The 19,747-nt window shown below is 40.5% G+C and overlaps 1 protein-coding gene across 2 annotated transcripts in view; it reads left to right on the top strand.

Moving 5' to 3' along the window:
• Positions 1–19,747, top strand: part of REV3L (REV3 like, DNA directed polymerase zeta catalytic subunit) — a 242,819-nt gene that overhangs the window by 173,704 nt on the left and 49,368 nt on the right. For both annotated transcript variants that reach the window (XM_045010184.1, XM_045010187.1), the window contains 5 exons: positions 978–1,948; positions 2,574–2,656; positions 4,218–4,343; positions 10,449–10,641; positions 12,954–13,065. In XM_045010184.1, coding sequence (XP_044866119.1) covers positions 978–1,948; positions 2,574–2,656; positions 4,218–4,343; positions 10,449–10,641; positions 12,954–13,065 — 1,485 coding nt within the window. The remainder of the gene's footprint in view (positions 1–977; positions 1,949–2,573; positions 2,657–4,217; positions 4,344–10,448; positions 10,642–12,953; positions 13,066–19,747) is intronic.

Raw genomic sequence — 19,747 nt, 5'->3', positions numbered from 1 at the left:
AGAGAAACATTTTTCACACCACAATAGCAATAATGATAATAAGTAAATAAAGAGTTTGTAGTCAATTCAAAAGCATCTGGTGGTCCATATTTGGCCCGCAGTCCACCTGTTGTCCATTCCTGCTCTAGAGATTACAGCTATCAGGACTCTTCCTGGTTTTCATCTTGAGGACTGCCTGTAATTCTGACAAGTGCATAGATATCCCATACCTTTAACTGATGACAATTGTTGACCGTGCTATGATGTATGCAAGTAGTGAAACTGGTCATATGTTCACAGTGTACTAAGGGATGCTTCCTCACGATGCTGAAGCTGTACATGTGTTACCTTTACTAATTCTGTACTAAATGTACTAACAGCTGCTTCTTCCAGAAATTCATAGGCATTTTACATCAGGATCAGAAAGCTTAGTGGTCCTTCAGCTGTGATTCTTTAACCAAATGGGATTTCTGCTTCCTTCCTGGAACTTCATCATGTTTTAATATTTTCTACCTCAAAACACCAAGCTACTGTCTTTGCAAATATATTATTACCAACAGTTAAAATTTAATTTTGTTTTAGTGTGAAAAATGGCTTTTCCAGTAGTTTAAAATACTGTACTGAACTACTCTCCATGATGATAGAGACTCTGGTTTGTTCCCACATGCTTGAACTAATAGGAGTTGAGAGCTGTGTGGAGGTGGCATGCTCTGTCTCTGAGGGAAAAGTTATTTCCTTTAGTGATTTCTCTTGCTGATTCAGGAGAGTGTTTGATAGAGTCTGGATAGAACTACGTCACTCCTCTTTTGAAAAGTTGATGATTGTCATAGGATATGTAGTATGGAAGATAAAAGGTAAAGCAGCTAACATTTGGAAGAGATCCTTGGGGCACCAAAAGTGATTCAGAAACTCCCGTCCCTCCACTAGAAAGAAAGGAGTTACTCTCAGTAGATTTCCAATTTAGGGCAGAATAATAGTTTAAAATATTCTCTTTACAGGGAGATTGGAGGACGGCTTCTCACAGTAGAAACTAGACTTCCAAATGATCTGCCTGAGTTTGAGGGAGATTTCTCATTGGAAGGACTACGCCTCTGGAAGACTGCATTTTCAGCCATGACACAAAGTCCTAGACCAGGTTCACCGCCACGTAATTGTCATTCCATTGCTGGCAAAGGAGAAGTTAATAGCCATAAAACTAGCGAAGATAAAAAAATAGTCATCATGCCATGTAAATGCGCTCCGAGTCGCCAACAGGTTCAGATGTGGCTTCATGCCAAAGAAGAGTATGAGCATATCAAGAAGTTGCCTAAGGATCAGCCTGTTGACACTGAGAAAGCAACAGAGAATTTCAGATCCATAGCATTGCCTATAGATCAGCCTACTGAAGTGGTAAAAGCAGCTAAGAATTTCAGTTTACCTAGCCTGCAAGACAGCATACCTATTGTGCCTACAAAAGATGCTCCTGTTTCACAGGCAGATCCTACACCAACACAGACCAAGGAAACTTGTGATAAATATATTAATACTGTACAGATTTCTACAAATACCATAGAACCCAGTAAAACTCCACCTGAAAGCAAGACATTGCTGCTTGCTCCTTCAGCAATAGAACTTGATAAAGAAGAAGAGGATGATGATTATTATGTCAATTATAGTTCACCAGATTCACCAGTGCTTCCTCCTTGGCAACAAGCAGCATCCCCAGATTCCAAACCATCTAGTTTAGAAGATGCAGACTGGCAGAGTCAGAACATAATTTCGTCTCCTGTGGAAGAAAATGACACAGCACACAGTGAGAATGTACAGAAACATGTCAAAGATGGTCGGGCATCCTTCAGCACATCTCCACTTCTGGTCAGAGAAGGTGCTGGAAATTCTGAATCAGTTTGCCTACATAGCACACCCATTGTACAGAGAAAATGTCAAGAAAGAATAGCTGAAGCACTTGATTTTACTCCTTTATCAACAGGTAAATTTATTAATTAAGCCAGGTACAACAAAAAGAGGTACAAAAACATTTCCTGCAAATAATAGGAAAAGAGATTAATATACTTAGAAATAATTGAAAAATAACCATCTCTCAACAGGAAGGGCAAGTTAAACATGTTTTTATTTTTGAAAGGGATATATTTCACAAGTGTTTATCCAGTGAAAGTAATTATTCAATTATGAATTAAGATTTGAGTGTCAGAACACCTTAAAAACTGTGGTACTGTGGTTAGAATATGAATTCTAAAGTGATGGTTAAAACATGAACAACTTAATTGAAATTAAATGTAGAGTATTTTTGAGTCTTTTGCTTAAGTTGCTGGTATGTTTCAAACACATACTTATTTTGAAATTAGAATATAAATATTAAATATCTTAAATTTTAAGACTGTCCAAGATAACCATGTGTTTTTGTCTTATTATACAGTGCGATATAGTCTGTAAAACACACTAGCCTATCAAAGCTATTCTTTGGACTGGAGGCGATCAATTTGTCCACATTATATTAGATAGAAGAATTTTCTGTTTCCTGGTAGGTAGTTCAGTTTTCTGAGAATGTTTGGGGGAAACTAAATGACATTTGCATTTGTTCTCTGTTTTTACAGAACCAAAGATGCAGAAATTGAATCATAGAAGAGGAAGTAACTCTGACACTCTTCGAAGAGTACTTTTAACAACACAAGTGAAGGTAAATTAGAATTGGAAACAAAGATTCATGTTTATTAAATTACATTTAAGTGTGCTTTCAAGTTCAGAAGCAAAAATAGTCGATATGTCAAGTACCTTTATCTCACTTGTATTTATATTTTGACCTTTCCAATTTTTAGAATTTGTAGAGTCTGTGATAAATTGTCTATTTTTCATGGACTTTTGCTTTTTTTTTTGCTGTTGTGATCTGGGAAATTATTATCTGTGTGTGTGTGTGCGTAATAAACATACGCACTAGACAGAGTAATCATGGTAACTAAAGAGGAATTATAAGGATACAAATACAAAAGGAATAATGAGAGCAAAGTGATAAACATGTTATTCGATCACATCAAATCCTAAGATGTCTCTATCTTTCTTCAAATTGTTATGATTTTTTGTAAAAAATTGATCATTACAAACTTTCGTTTGTTGTTTCAATTTTAACATTTTAGTGTCAATATACAATAGTGAGAATAAGTGCATGTATATATAAACAAACACACAACCAAGAGATGGAATTATACAGTATATAAATAGTATCAGAGGGGTAGCCCCCTGTTAGTCTGGATCTGTAAAAGCAGCAAAGAATCCTGTGGCACCTTACAGACTAACAGACGTATTGGAGCATGAGCTTTTGAGGGTGAATACCCACTTCGTCAGATGCGTCCGACGAAATGGGTATTCACCCACGAAAGCTCATGCTCCAATACGTCTGTTAGTCTGTAAGGTGCTACAGGACTCTTTGCTGTTTTTACAGTATGTAAATAGATGCTTCTAGATGAATCTATTATACAGGTTTGATCAACCCAATGCAAAAGTGACTACTACATTGCTCAGTTTATAAGTACCACATGTTGACCAAAATCTCCTTTTCGTCGCTTCGAAACCTTCTGAAAGTTGAAATTGAAGAGGCACTCGCCCCTTTTTTAAAATTCTTGTTACGCTATGAGATGTCATTAAAATTAGACCAAAAAGGGAAGATGATACAACAGTTGGTTTGGTTTCCTATTGGAAACTGACACAAGAAGGTAGGATAAGGTCTTGTCTACATGACAAGTTAGTGCGTGGCAAGATGTTGCACTGTAGATTCACATCCTGGCTTGTCACACACTAAAGATACGTCTCACCAGCAAAATAATAATAACAACTGTCAGCGAGTCTGAGTTCAGGTCAACTGGCTGGGTGTGCACTACGGGGCTAATAATAGCCATGTAGACATTTGGCCTCCGTCTGGAACCCTGGTACTGAGACCCTGCTGGGGGTCTTATTACCTGGGCTCTAGCCCGAGCCCAAACATCTACAGTTATCTTTATCCCTGTGGTACAAGCCCAAGTCAGTTGACTCAGGCTGTGGGGTTTTGTTTTGTTTTGTTTTTTGCTGTGTAGACGTACCCTAACTCATTGTGTAGACAAGGGCTAAGTGAAAGTTTCCTTATAATTGTTGTAGAGGAGCTTTTAACTTTAGGTTGCTAAATAGGAAAACAGTAACCTGAAGAATGAAACATAAACATATTAATCTATAGATTTTCATCTTTTTGCTGCATATATTTCTTTCAATAGAATCAGTTTGCTGCTCTCAATGCCCCAAAGAAAGAAACTTCTCAGATTGAAGGACCATCTTTAAACAACTCTTACGGTTTTAAAGTCAGTGTGCAAAACCTGCAGGAAGCAAAGGCTTTACATGAGGTAACTTGCTGCAACACCAAAGATTCATAACTTTATTCATGCTTTATAATTTTATTTAAGGAAGCAGGAGTTTGAAGGAAGAAATATTGTTGAATTCTATCCTTGTTAATCAGGGTTTGGTATTTCTAATTTTTAATAAAGCTTCTATAGTAACTTCTGTCTGAGGCTCTCAAAAGTTCTTTCCTTTTAACAGTATTGAATTAAGTCTCACAACACCTTTTTTGGCAAAGTAAGTATTATTCCCATTTCCCTATAGAGGAAAATAAACTATATATGTTTAAAGGGCTCCTATTAACTCGAAATCTAATGAGTTAAAAGTAGTTTTAGATACTGCATAAACCCCTAAACCATCACTAATTTGGGTATTTTTTATGTTTTTTAAACTGTTTTTCCTCTTATCTATTGCTTTATGAAAGACTAACAGAAAGTATACAAAGTGCTGTCAAATGTACAAAGTAAACAAAAACTCAAAAGAGAGTAAAGGCAAGTTTAATCTATCAGTTACAGTAATCTTAGGTGTTACTTGTGACAACAGGAAAAAAATTTCAGACTTTTTTTTTTTTATTTAAGTTAACTGTCTCCCTTTTATGGCTAGTCCAAGATCACAAAGGATGGCAGTTGCAGAATCAGGAATACAATATCCATAGCCTGACTCTCAATCCTTTCTGTTAGCTACTAGGTCACACTCCTCTGTTGAATTTTTATTTTTGATATTGCCCTTACTGAGGAGGAAAGGGTAAAGATTCCTATTCAGCATAACATGTAAGCACATACATACAGAGATGTCAGAAGCTTACTTTGAATGGGGGCAGGGGGTGGAAACAAAGGAGTGGGAGTGGGGTGTATGCTGTGCATGGGGAGACTTGTGTGGACAGCGTGGAGAGGAACAGCTCAAGACTCAGGGTGGTGCAGGGTTCTAGTTGTTCATGTGTCTCTCGCCAGCTGCTGTGGGTAGCTGCTCTCAGCCCTGACCCAATCACTTCAGTTCCTACCTGCTTCCCAGCCTGATCCCAGGCCCTGCAACAGCCACTCTAGCCCTTCCATGTCCTGCTCTTGCTTCTGCCCCCTTTGCGTGTGTGCAGTTTACAGGGAACATTACTTCCCAGAATGTATAGGAGTGTGACGTGGGTCCAAAAACTTGGATCAGCTTACACAATATTTCTACTGCAGGGGTGCTGCCTGCCGCCAACCTCCATCCCCGGTTCCATCACCCCTTCATACAGTAACTCCTCGCTTAATGTTGTAGTTATATTCCTGAAAAATGCGACTTTAAGTGAAATGATGTTAACTGAATCCAATTTCCCCATAAGAATTAATGTAAATAGTGGGGGTTAGGTTCCAGGGAAATTTTTTTCACCAGACAAAAAACTACATATTATATAGTTTATTATATAGTAAATTTAATACTGTTCACAACTATGATGATTGTGAAGCTTGGTTGAGGTGGTGAAGTTAGAGGGTGGAAGAGGGAGGGATATTTCCCAGGGAATGCCTTGCTGCTAAATGATGAACTAACACTTGGCTGAGCCCTCGAGGGTTAACACATTGTTGTTAATGTAGTCTCTCACACAAGGCAGCATGAACAGGAGAGAGGGGAGACCGCATAGCAGACAGAGACAGACACACAGCTTATATGTGTGTGTGAGAGAGAGAGATGCACACTGCCCCTTTAAGTAAGCTCACCCACTCTTAAGTGCATTGTCTTTTTAAGTGGATCAGGAAGTTGAGACAGCAGGTGCTGCCCCAGGCTCTCTCTGTCCGTGTCCCCTCCCTGCTCTATAGGGAGAAGAAGTAAGTGGGGTGCAGGAGCAGGGGGGAGGGGGCATCCTGACATTAGCTCCCTCTCTTCCCCTCCTCCCTCCCCCCCCCCCCCCCGCACAGCAAGGGAGTCTCTGGGAGAAGCTCCAAGACAGGGGGCAGGAGCAGCACATGGCAGTGGGGGGAGGGACAGCTGAACTGCCGATTGATACAGGCGGCTGCAGCACAGGGAACTTAAGGGAGCAGGAAGTTGATAAGGGGGCTGCTGGTCCACCCTGGTTACAATTCCCTACCAGCTAGATGCAACAGGCTGCTCTTCCTGCAAGCAGTGCACAAAGCCGGCGGCAAACGACGTTAGAAGGGGGCATTGCACAACTTTAAACGAGTATGTTCCCTAATTGATCAGCAAGGTAACAAAGTTAACCAGGACGACTTTTAAGTGAGGAGTTACTGTACTTTAAGCAAGTGAGTAGTCGTCATGAAGTTAAAGTGCTTAAGTTTTACTGTGAATTTGGGCCAAAATGCTTTTGAATGATCACTTAGGCTGAAATGTAATAACTCTTTCAGCGTGTTCTTCAGAGTAGCCTCCTCGTTCACCCTCCAACTTTTCGGTGGGGATTCTACTGGGCTCTGTCTTTGGTCCCCTTCTCTTCTCCCTTGCCACAGTATCTCATAGTAATCTCTTCTCTAAACACAACTTCAACTACTGGCTGTATGCCGATGGCTCACAGATCTACCTCTCTACTCCAGATCTGTCTCCTGTCCAAACTAAAATCTCGCTCTGTCTCACATTTCCTCATGGATGTGCAGCCATCAGTTCAAGATCAACATGGCTAAAACAAAGCCTCTTTCTCTTCCCTGCCACGTCCTCCCACTAGCTCTTTTCTTGATTACTGTGGACCATACCACCATCCTGCCTGTTACTCAGGCCTGTAACCTGGGCATAATCTTCAATTTAGACCTCTCTCTAGGTCCTTACATTCTGGCTATGTCTAAATCCTGTCAGTTCTTTCTGCATAACATCTCCAAGTTATAACCTTTCCTATCTATCCACAAGTAAAACTCTCATCCAGGCTCTTGTCTTGCATCTTGATTACTGCAGCATCCTACTATCTGGCCTTGACAAATGCAGACTTGCTCTGCTCATATCCATTCAGAATTCTGATGCAAAGATCATTTTCCTAGCTTGTCACTTTGACCATATCATCCCTCTCTTTACATTCCTTCATTGCTCCCCTCATTGCATCAGACATAAGCTGCTTGTATTCACTTTCACGGGTCATGGGAGGGGCTGCAGGGCACGCACTCTGGAAGGGAGTTTGGGTCTGGGCGGAGGCTTGGGGCAGGAGTCTGGCAGGGGGTTTGGAGTGCCAGATGGGGGGGCGCTCACCTCTAGCAGTTCCCCGTCCCTGCTGCTCCTGGTGGAGGTGCGGCCAAGCAGCTCTGCAAGCAGGCACTCTGTGTCCCTCTGCAGGCACCGACCCCCGCAGCTCCCATTGGCCTCAGTTCCCAGCCAATGGGCAGGGAGCCGCAGAGTCAGCCCTCTGAGACGGGATGGAGGCAGCGTGCTTGCAGAGCTGCCTGGCCGTGCCACCACCAGCAACAGCAAGGATGGGGAGCCACTTGCGAGGAGCCCCTAGAGGTTTGTGTGACCCCCCCAATCCGGTACCCCGAATCCCTCCCACGCCCCAACCCCTGCCACAAGCCCCCTCCCGGACTCAAACTCCCTCCCAGAGCATGCCCCACAGCCCCTCCCATGCCCCAGCCCCCTACCGGCCCCACACTAACTGCATTATAAACCAGACTTTCAATGAAGATCAGAAATGCCAATTTATAGAGCTTGCTGGCTGGTGAAGGGCCTGGTTAAAAGAGCTTTTACTGTATAACTTCTCCTGATGATTCTGAGCCACTAGAAATCTACCAACAACTCTGATAAATTCTGTGGAAACTTTTGGAAAATGTTCAGTCCTGTCACCAAGATCTTCACCAATAGAGTTTCTAAACTCCCTATTATCTTCTGGGTTTTGTTCTCTTTAACTCCTATGTTGAGCTCTAAAGAAGAACAAAAAAATCAAATATTCAGTTATTTGCACCTTCAGATCATGGAGTCTTATTTTGATGGGAATATCTTTTGAAACTTATCAAACAATATATAAAATACATTTGGTGGATGCTAAATTACTTTATCTATTTAGGCTAAACTAGATATTTAAATTGTTATTACTCAGAAAGCCAGAACTGTTTTGTTTTCAAATTTAGAAGGATCATAACTAGAAGGGCTAGATACTTAGTACTGCACAAAAAGTACTACCAAAAAAATCAACAATCCATTTTGATTCAGCAAATTGTTTAACTTTTTTACTGAAAAAGCCCAGTACTTCCACTTTGTTGACTGATGCATGAGGTAGGACTCAGGAAGTAGCAGGAACCCTGAACAGTATAGTGCACTGTCCCGATGACTGGTAGAACCACAGTCAGTTTCAGCTTAATTTTAGCTTTCACTTTTACAAATTAAGTTTTTGGTTTTGAAGAAATATTCCAAGTGTACTGTTTTCCTGAATCTGTTAATAGTGATACTGTAGCTGTTATCTGCTTAGTCCAGATTTATATATAGTGCCAAGCCTGTAACCATTATATCTAAGTACTAAGAAGTGTTACCTGATACATTAATTTCAAAGGCATTGAGAAAAGAGAGGAAGAACTGTGTTTAGAGTTTTCCTTCTTCTCACCACCTCCAACCCTTTGCTACTCCCTTGTCCCTCTCGTGTCCAATACTCTGCTGCTTCCTTGTCCTGATCTTTGCCTACCTGCTAGAGTCACTTCAACTCCAGTCCTCTGATTCTTCCATACCCAGTTTTTTATCCCCTTAATCTGCAAACAAGCAAACTGACTTTCATACTTGAAATGACCTTCCGTTATAAAACAAAGGAGTACTACCTGTGTCTTCTCATTTTCTTCCCCAGTGGGCACTCCCTGTTCAACAAGGAGGGGGAATCTGAGAGTCTTTTAGATGCTAACTATTGCGCATTCTAGAAAAAAAAGAGGAAACAGGATTTTTTTTTCTTCCTTAAAACTTCTAAGCTTTGTTTTCTTTTTTAAAAGCTAGATTCCCAACTATATGGGATAAGCAAGGAATTTATTAACAAATACCCACATTTCTTTTTTCAAAATGAAAATGTCATTTTGCAGAGAAAATGGAAAATACAAAAAATACATGGAATAACCATAAATTCATGTTATAGTGTAGAATTACCAAGTTTTTGTATGTCCATTGACCAACTAAATGGAAGGATGGTCTTCTGGTCCCGCGTATTTTGTTTAAGATTCTGTCACAACTTCTCTGTGAATTTTTTCCAAATCACTTAATCTCTCTATGCCTGTTTCCCCATCTGTAAAAAATGGAGCTGAGGTCATACTTTGTTGCACACAAATGTTGAGGCTAAATTCAATAAGATTTGTAAAGCAGTTTGAGATTCTCTGATGGAAAATGGTATGGAAGTGAAAAAAGTGTTATAACTTAATATTATGGATTATGTAACTTTCATGTTCCTGGTATTGCTATTTGAAATGTTTAATCAAGACTTAAAGGACCATGAGAACTGTACCCATTAGAAAACAAACATTCAATATGTCAAAAGCACCAAAGAGTCCTGTGGCAGCTCAATGGTGCCATCATCCAAGCTGGTCACCATGAACTTGGAGCTGAACTGGAGGCAGGTGACAGCACTCTGGTGCTTGCTGGGCCCCTGCAGCATTTGCAGGCGCTAGTCTGTCTTGATGTCCCAGATCTTGACGGTAGAATTTGCATTGCCCGAGATCAGGATGCTGACCCGCAGCTTCATGCCGCTGGTGAGCGACTGGTGCCCTATCAGCGTGTGCAGGCAGTTACCACTCTCCATGTCCCACACCCGGATCGACATGTCCACGCAGATTGTGAGTGGCTCCCTGGACACGTCGATCCAGGTGTGGGACATGGAGAGTGGTAACTGCCTGCACACGCTGATGGGGCACCAGTCACTCACCAGCAGCATGAAGCTGCGGGGCAACATCCTGGTCTCGGGCAATGCAATTATTCCAAGTTAGTTTACTTAAAAATACAGTTGTCTATTGGTAACCTGGCACAAAACAATATTCTTTTAAAAACAGATTCTAAAAATGTAGGCTTAGTCACCTGTTTTTTTTAACCTCTGATGTGTAAGTAGTATTATATAAATGTATTGGACCGTTGCTTATAATGATTTCATTTGTATGAATAATCTGCTTCTTTCAAAACTGTGTGAAATTTAATTGTTTGAAGAGAGCCACAAAATATAAACTTGTACTTGGGTTTTGGTTTTTTTGATGTAGGTCCAAAACCTTACACTCATCAGTATGGAGTTACATGCTCGAACCAGACGAGACTTGGAGCCAGACCCTGAGTTTGATCCTATCTGTGCTTTATTCTTCTGCATCTCATCTGACGCAGCACTGCCAAATACTGATAAAAGAGAAATCACTGGTGCTATAGTGATTGATAAAGACAGAACAATCTCAAGCCAAGGTTCCTATTTTTTTTCTTAGAGTACTTTACCAAAATCTGTATCTTGTAAAAATGAAGCATTAGCAAGCAATGATCAAATATGGTTCTATAGTATTGTTTTAACGCATTTAATTTCCTCTTGTGAGTATTGGATGAAAGGCCATAGGTAGGCATAGGTAGCGTTTTCGTGCTTATATCTTCCTATGAACCATCGCATGGGTTGTAAACCACAGATATGATACATGTATGCAGTAGACCTGTGTTTGTGTACTTGTGAGCAAGCTCCTGCAGTCTTCTAGAGGTGTAAAGAGGAAAATTTGCCTTAGTCTCCTGCTGAAATTGCTGGCTAGCTACAAATAGAAAATGTTAAATCAAGACAGTATGTTTAATATTTTACGTAAGGGTTATATTTGTGGTTTTATCTGATCCTTTTAGGATCTGAACAGGGGCCCTTATTGTATTGTACCTTTTTGGCTTTGTTTAGACCAGTGATACTCAACCTGTGGCTCTAGAGCCGGATGTGGCTCTTCATGGCCCTACAGGCGGCTCTCGCAATGTAGGCATCTGATCGGCGCTCCACTCTATCAGGCAGCGCGGGGAGCACTGAGCAAATGGACCAGCAGTGTGGGAGTCGCTGAAGTTCCCCCTCCCAAAGGGGGAAAGAAAAGGAGCTGCTGGGATCCCCCCACAGGTAAGAGTAGAGATCACCTCCCACCCAGCAGCCGGGGGGCAGAATGGGGAGAGACCGACACTCCTTCTTCCCAGCAGCCAGAAGGGGCTGAAAAGAGAGAGAGAGCTGCTGGGAGAGGGGATGATGTGTCGTGTCATGGTGTGTCAATAGATGATGATGTGACACTGCCTCATCATCAGACATTGAGGAAACATCATGACACAAAGATCACAATGTCGGTACTTGATTTTAAGGTGCTCTGCAACTCCATTTAATGGTGAAGTGGCTCTCCAGCTGTTAAAGGTTGAGTACCACTGGTTTAGACTATTAAAAAAAGTCCTGTTTCTTTTAAGATTTTTTCTGGGGAATTAAAAAAATAAAGTGGCATTATAGCTGTATATTAAACCACAAAATACTGTCTAACAATAAAGGCGTAGCCTAAAACCTACCAATAAAAAAGAAATTTAGTCTTAAGGCAACAGTTCCATCCTTCACCTGCTTCTTTGTTAAGATATTGCAGGAATTTTATGGGTTTAGGTGAAGTCCCTAATATTACTTTTAATGTAGCTTATTCTGGTATTTGTTTCTTTGTTAGTATTTTTATTTAACTCCATTATTGTACTGAGGGAGAGTTGTCATGAGAGGCTGTTAGGGCTCCTTAGGAACTGCTCTGAAATACTATGAAGAAAACTCTCTGTGCATAAGACTAGTAGTATATTGAAAAATCAGACATACTGATCTGCAGAATTTATTTAGTGATAAAATGAGGTAATTCATGTAAATGTTGTGATGATCTTTCTTCCTTTTATTGGAAAGTGCTCTCACTGTTTTCTTAGTGAAGAGCTTGTCGTACTCCTTGAGGAGTGACTTGAGACTGAGCTGCACATCATTTTACATTATTGCATTTTAAGTGACAGCCTGTATTTTTAATTCTGAAAATGCACAGAATTATTTTTTGAGCTAATGTGGTCTAATGTATTCATCTTTTATCAAGCTTCTTTTAAAACTCCAGTTCATTGGTTTAATCAGAGATGTTATGATCTGTTATGTAAGGGAATCTTGAAGACACAGTTGTTGATCTGCTTCATTACACTTCCTCTCTAATTGGTTATTTTTTATTTCCTAGAGTCAGTGGGAGGTTTTTGGTGTTTTAAAAAGTGTACTATGTTGTATAGGGCTTTTCATATTCAAAACACTTTGCAAAGAACCAGTCTAAACAAGTGTAATGTAGTTAATTAAAATAGATATTTTGCATGAAGAATATAAAACATAAGATGCAGTACAGTTCTTTAACATTTTTCTTCAGATATAGTTCTTGGCCTGACTGTTGTGGATGTAAAATGCTAACATTTTTCCTTGGGTCAAATTTGTTTATCTTTGGGAATTTCTAGAAAATTCTCTCTTCTTCACTGAACAATTTGCAAAGTGAAAAAAATGGAAAACTTGTACCTAAAACCCACCTTTGAGAACAAAAATAATCCAGAGAAGGATTAATTGGATTAGTAATTTTTAATCAATATTAAGACAGATATGAATGTACTTTGTAGAGACAGAAATGATTTTCTCTGTTCAAAGGATTTGAGTTGTATGTTTTATTTTAAAGAATAAGAGAGAGTTGTGGAGTTTGTCCTAAAAATTAATGATTATTTCACTTGTTTTCTAGGTAGCAGAGACCAGGCCCCTTTGCTCACAAGATCTGGAATTACAGGACTAGAAGTCACTTATGCTGCTGATGAGAAAGCTCTTTTCCAGGAAGTAGTGAATATTGTAAAAAGGTAGCATATCTGTGTGTTCTGCTTTTATTTTTCAGGCATGGTAAAGCAGATTTAGTTCTTTCAGCCCCTGCCAGTCTCTCAAATATTGATTGTTGTTGTTTTTCCCCAAAGGCTCATTTCTAGAATGGACAAGCATGGTGGTCTCTTGAATAAAAACATCTGTTTTTCCTTTCCTCTTATACCAGGCATATAATAAGAGCCTTTTAGTCAGCTGAGCTAAAGCCCCCAACCTAAACACTCCTATCAGTAATCCTGTAAATTTATAACCTTTCCTCTTAATCCCAGAGTCCAGTATACGCATTTCAGTCTTGAATTCTCAAAATATTCAATATTACAGTGATGAGAACTATAGAAAACCCCAAGATAGGAAGATGTTTTTGCAGGTTCTTTGTGGCAAAATACTTTCCACACAGAAATTTATACGGGTAGATGAGCATAACCTGTAGATAAAAACTAGTTACCTTACCCATAAATTTGTCTTCTCTGAATGGGACTCCCTTGCTCTATTAGGACTGGAAAACTGCAGGGTTTTTCTCTTCCAAGTTTTGAATGCCTGCTTTACAGCACCCTCTGCTGGTGTAACCTTGGAACTGCAGGCACATCTCTCCGCAAGGCCCTACTGCCAAAGCTGCGAAAGGCATAGTCGCAAGGAAAAATAAGCTGACTAAACCCTGAATCATCTGGCTGGAGTACATTCTGAAGACAAAATGTGTACTAGGCAGAGTACATTTGCAATTCTCTCTCTCTCCAACCAGAAAACCTCTGAGGAGAATGACATTGACCAACCCCATGAAGCCAGAATACAAAAAGAGTTGCTGAAAGCAACCAACATAGGGTGGGTCCTGACAGAGCAGCGGATACCTAATCAGAGAAGACAAAATTACAGGTAAGGAAACTAATTTTATCTTTATCTTTCTTGGAAATCTGGTGCTCCATCTGCCTTGGGAAACCACTGGAAGTAGCAAGCAGCTTACAAAAAAAAAAGTCCCCCAAGAATTGGGAGGAAATGTAAAAAGAAATCAAATGCCAGCATGTAAACAACATGTCAAAGATATCACAGCAGTTAGAAGTTTTGATTTATTCATGAAGATCACCACCAATGGAAGACTGAACATTTGTACATCTGAAGGCATCATTGGATGAAGAAAGGATACTGATTTTGTAGTGCTTTGTGAAGAAATGTGCCAACAACCAGATAGCTTGCCTGGCAAATCTCTTCATAAGAGACTTTGTCTCTTTGCCCACAGTGTGCTAGTACACCTGTTGGAGTCAGCACTTATCCTCAGAAATTGCTTTAGGTAACTTGTATTCCTTGAAGATTACAGACTTAATCCATATATATATATAGAGAGAGAGAGAGAGAGAGAGAGGACTATGATGTCTTACACTATCCCTCTTAGTCCCACCTTTCCCCTGTATACTACCAGTAGGGCATCAAACTTCCTGTAGGTGTAGTTCTATGTAAATAGAATTTTACCATTTAGACACATCCTTTGTGTGCATCTGTTTTCTCTTTCAGCATGTGTAGACTTTGGGCAGAAAGAGTATAAGAATAATGATAAGATTAAATGGAAGTCTGTGGGATTTTTATATGCAAAATCAGTGGTTAGCCTCAATTACTACTTTGAGTTGGGGGAGTAAAGGTGTTTGAGAGGGAATTTTCTTACTGACGTGATCACTGAAAGGAAGGTGAACTAAGATTAGCAGACAGAAGTTTCTCTTGGGGCTCAAAAGGAGCTTTAGTGAGAACACTTAGTACTGGAAAAATTTTCAAAAAGTCTTTTGTTGCCAGTGTTAGAGGGTTTTTCTGCTCAGTGCACCACAAATACCAGATTCTCCAGTTGACCTGGTAAGACCAACTGATGAAGGATTTCATGGAGTTGAGGCGGAAATCAACCAGATCATATTCTAGGAAACTTTACTGTTCAGGATCCAGGGAACAGCTCTCAGAGATTCAAGATCTGGGTGAGATAGAAGACTGTCATGAATTAATTTCTAAGAAGCTGATAAAGTCCCTGGCTGGCATGCTGACCTTTGCATTAGTCTAGGAAACTATAGCTGCTTTGGACCAAAATGGAATAGTCAGTATCACTGCACATTTCTTCTTGTTGATCTTTCTGACTATCTCTGTAGTATCTCTGTATAACTCTGGAGACCTGACAATGGGAATGACAAGCACATCTGTTCAGTGGGCTTGTGGGTTGCCACTGCCAGGAACAAAATTTATTAACTTCCTGGTGCATTGGACAGCAAACAAATCTACTTGTGGGAAGAACCATCTCCAAGCAATCCAGGACTTAATAGTTCAGTTCCCAGGTCCAACCCACAGCAGCGGAGCCAATTGGCTTATTTCTTGGTCTTACTCCAGATGTATGTGACATTGAGGGAGACATCCAGATGTGCAGTAGAAGTCTTCCAGACCTCTGTTTAGGATTTTGCTTCTTGTTCTGCCTTGGTGATTGAGAATGAGCCACAGTGGTTTCATCACTTTCCACGTGATTGGTTATGAACTCTGGAAGAACATATCAAAGAAACCTGACTGATGCATTCCCCATCATTTGCAGATCCATGGCATTGGTGCCAGGCTAGGACTCCTGTGGGGGGACAGGACCATTTGCTTTCTGTTGTATGCAAACCCATAAGAGTTTCCCATCTGAACAATCTGTTGTTCATCATACAGATTGCTGTTGGATCTGCCAATGGTTTGCCCTTAACAAATGACCTGGGGGTCTCTAGCAGGAGAGGGAGCTCAGCATTTATTGTTTGGGACTGACAGCAGATCTGTTTCATGAATTTTGATAGTTCCATTATGAAGTTGTGGAGGTGAAACATCACCCAGAAAACTAGCTGGAGTCATTAGTATGTTGAAACCTATAGATTGAAGAACAATAAACGAGTGAGGTCCTAACGTTTTTCCTGAATTTTTTTTTTCTTCAGGCAACACCACTAGTCCAATGTCAGTTCTGAAAAGTGGTCCGCAGAATTAGGAGCTCTTGTGATGTAATTAGAGCACTCATTACAGATTCATCTCAAGTATTGCTCCAGAAAATTCAGCAACTGTGAAGCCTCATACAATTGCATCTATGCCAATATTTCATCCACAGTGGTAGATCTGAATACCCTCATCTCAGATTGACCAACAAGATAACCATCCGTTTGGTAAATGCCTGTGGAGCGGCTGAAAGGCATTGTCTTGAATTGATAATGATTGTCCCTGATGGTAAAGCATTGACATTTTTCAACGATGGGGCATATTGACATGTGAAGATAAGCCTTCTTGAGGTCCATGGTGCATAAGAAATCTTGGGTGTTTCTCCTGACTCATAAAGCATAAGTGTTTCTATGCTGAAAACTTCAAGATATTTTGAATATCCCCAAAGAAGTTGGAATAGAAACCAAAGCCTCTTCCGTTAGAACTGGGAGATTATGCCAAAGGAGCAAGGTTTCGAGATACTATCTAGAATACCTTTTGGTTTTCACAAGGTCTTGTGGCAAAGGAAATGATAGAAAAATTCGTGGTGCTCAAAAGTTATTGAGGAGATCTTTACTCATAATACTGAGAGCCCATCTGTCTGAAATGAAACCAGCCCACGTTGCAAAGAATTTCTTGAACGTTCCGCCAAGGGAAAGGCAAACGTGAGTTGGCATGGCTTTGTTGTCTTGGAGAGGATCCTCTCTGGCATAATGCCCTCTTATTAGTTCTTGGCCTTGATGGGACACAGTGGATGGAATTATTGACAGCTCTGGTATTACTGAAAGCTGTAGCAAAAAGAGCTGAAGCACATTCTAGGATCTAGAGGAGGATTGGTAGGCATAATTTTATAAAAAATGTATAGATTTTTCAGAATTTTTTCTAAAACTGGAGGAGTTTCACCTCAAAGGGTGCTCCTAAAAATGGTGTTCCCAAATATTTGAGCTGCAGCTGCCTGTTTCTTCATGTTAAGGGTGTTACAGAAGAATTGATTTTGGCAAAATGATTTTATTTTTACTGTGGATTCCAGCTGTCCTGAGAGACTGCTGGAGTGTGAGCTGTCTGAGGAGAGTAGGAGCACTCACAACTAGGGGTATCTTCATGGCTTAACTCTTTGTGGAGACTGATAAAGGGAGGCATTGAGAGGAGAGGGAACCAGCAAATCCTCCTCATTCTAGAAGGTTATCGAGATATTGAATAACATGAGGTTTGAGATTCAGGAGGTGCAAGAAACTGTCTCTGAGCAGACACAGCCTGGGAAGGTGAACTCTCAGAGAAACTGAAGAGTAAATTTCAGTGGGAGTGAGTCACTGAAAAGGACAGTTCCTAAGGCCCTCCTTGAGGTGCTAGGAGCAGTCTTGGGGTGGGAGGGAACTCGCACAGAGCCCCAAATTCCCTGTTTGACCTGTCCTGTGTTGGCTGCAGTGATGTGGAGATGATGCTCAGGCAAAAAACGAGGACTTGGGCATAAAATGTGCCAAGAAGCCAGATAACAGCTATAAAGCAGCCCCTCCCCAACTTTGTGCAACCAGTGAAGATGATCTACCCTCACGGAGAGGTGAGTGCAGGAACTCTAGGTTCTTCGGAGTTGCTGTTGGGACAGCTCAGCTTCTGCTGATACGGAGCCTGAGGATCTGCTGTTAAGCTAAAGGAATCCCTGTCCCACTCAGATAGACCCTCTTCCTATCAGCTGGAGGCTAGTCTGCAGGGAGAGGGAGAAAACTGGAAAAGTGTACTTGAAAAAAACTAAGAGAACTTCTTGTCTAAGAACCCAAAAGTAGAAAACTTGGGGGAGCTGTGCCTGCAATTCAATAGGCAAACCACTAGAGGATGCTCTAAAACAGGCTTCTAGAGAAGATAAGAGAAGGCTAAAATTGCAAGCCATTTTGCCTCAACGACGAAAAAGATGGAAAAACTTAACAGTTTGCCAGGCCTGATGGAGCAGTGGATTCCCATGAAAGAGAAATTAAATGTTATGGACCTCTTTCTTTCACATTTAAGGCAAATGCTGCCCCTTTGCTGCAGGTATAGAGGTCCCTAAATACAATGGAAAAGGTGCTGTTCTGCTGCATGCAGGGGGAGAAGCAGGATTTGGGGAGTTTACACAGGAATACATACTCCTCTGCATGACACAGAGCTAAGGAAATCAGGAATAGAAAGAGCATGGACAGAGTCAGTGGATTCACTGCTGTATGGTCCACCAGCCATCTGCCCCCCTACTCCCTCTCCCAGAGTGAGAAAGCAGAGAGTGGCTTCTGAGAGAAGATATGAAATATAATATACCAGGATATAAGAGAACACAATCTCCTTGAAGATTGTATGGGAAAGTCACTTTTTAAAATTGTAGCAGATTTTGCCATAATAAAAAATAATTCTTAGCACTTAAGTCTTGTCCATAGTGCTTTTACATGTAAAGGGCTGCATAAACATTGAATTAACCAAATTTTCGTATTAGACACATAATATTTTATTTTGTTTCTCATAAGTGCCCTAGCACCATTTCAGGAGGTCAAAAAGATTTAACATCAAGTTGCAAGGGGAAAAATCCCCTGCATCTGCCTTAAAATAAACTTCACTGAAATAACTTTTCCTGGGTCAGTAGCATCTTCCTCTAAGAATCCCTTCTTACTTTCCAGTACCAGCTCTGAGTTTTCTTGCCCAAGGAAAACTGGAAAAAGCTCCCCAGAGTTTTCAGTTTGCAGTTACTGTTCACTAAATATTTTGCAGCCCTAGACAACTCCCTCTTCTGTCTGTATTGTAGGTCTGGCCTGCACTCTTTCCTTCATTTGCCTCAATATTAGCTAGAGGAAAATGAGCAGTCAGGAAAAGCTTACATTAAAAAAAGAAAAGAAAAAACAATTCACTGAAATAAAAAGAAATGTTTACTACAGAATGGAAAGAAAGAGGAGATGACATAGCAGCAAAACTAGTACAGAGTGACTCATTCTGGCTAGAGAGGAAAATGATCATATTTCTTCTCTTTACAGCCAGGATGATTGGATTGTTACTAATATTGCATGTGTAAATCCTGCCAGTACAAATGCTACTTTCCATCTCTGCAGAAAGATTGGCAATGGCATGCAAGATAGTTTTGATGCCCATCTTTTTATTTTGCCAATGTTATCAGCCAGAAGGTACTCTGTACTGGCCTACCTCAGACCATGTAGCCTGCATGCCTACCATCTCACTCACTTTTTTCCCAGTCAACAGCTTTCAGTTACTAGAACTCGTTAGTTTCTAGCTGGTACAAAAACTGGCCCAAATAGTGTGTCTCTTAATAAGATTGCTTGACTAGTGAAGAAGACAGCATGGGCTTTTTGAGAATGGAAACTACAAGACAAAATTCCACATAAACCAATGAGGGGGTAGGATGAAAAAGAAATGTAAAACTGAGCAATTAAACCATGAGCTATGTATGACCCTTTTTCTCAGTTATTTTCTTTGTAAATGCGATGAAAGAAATTTTCTTCAGCATCATAGCCAGCATTTTTATCTCTGTTAGTAATCAAAGGAATTGCTTGACTATTTTCCCATAGAATAGTAGGTAGGGCTGCCTCTGTTGAAGAAAGGAATTTTCTGTTCCCAGGGAATGTTTAAGGTACAATGGATATGAGTTTGTCAGAGTAATGACACACATTGAGCCAGACTCCTAAAATATCTATTCTGACTGAAAAACTGGTAAATCTCTCAAACATAATCTTCCAGCCAGGA

Source organism: Mauremys mutica, chromosome 3 (assembly GCF_020497125.1).
Source record: "Mauremys mutica isolate MM-2020 ecotype Southern chromosome 3, ASM2049712v1, whole genome shotgun sequence".
Taxonomy (NCBI): Eukaryota; Metazoa; Chordata; order Testudines; family Geoemydidae; genus Mauremys; species Mauremys mutica.
Note: the sequence above shows the minus strand (reverse complement) of the source record. Positions and strands in the feature narration are given on the sequence as shown.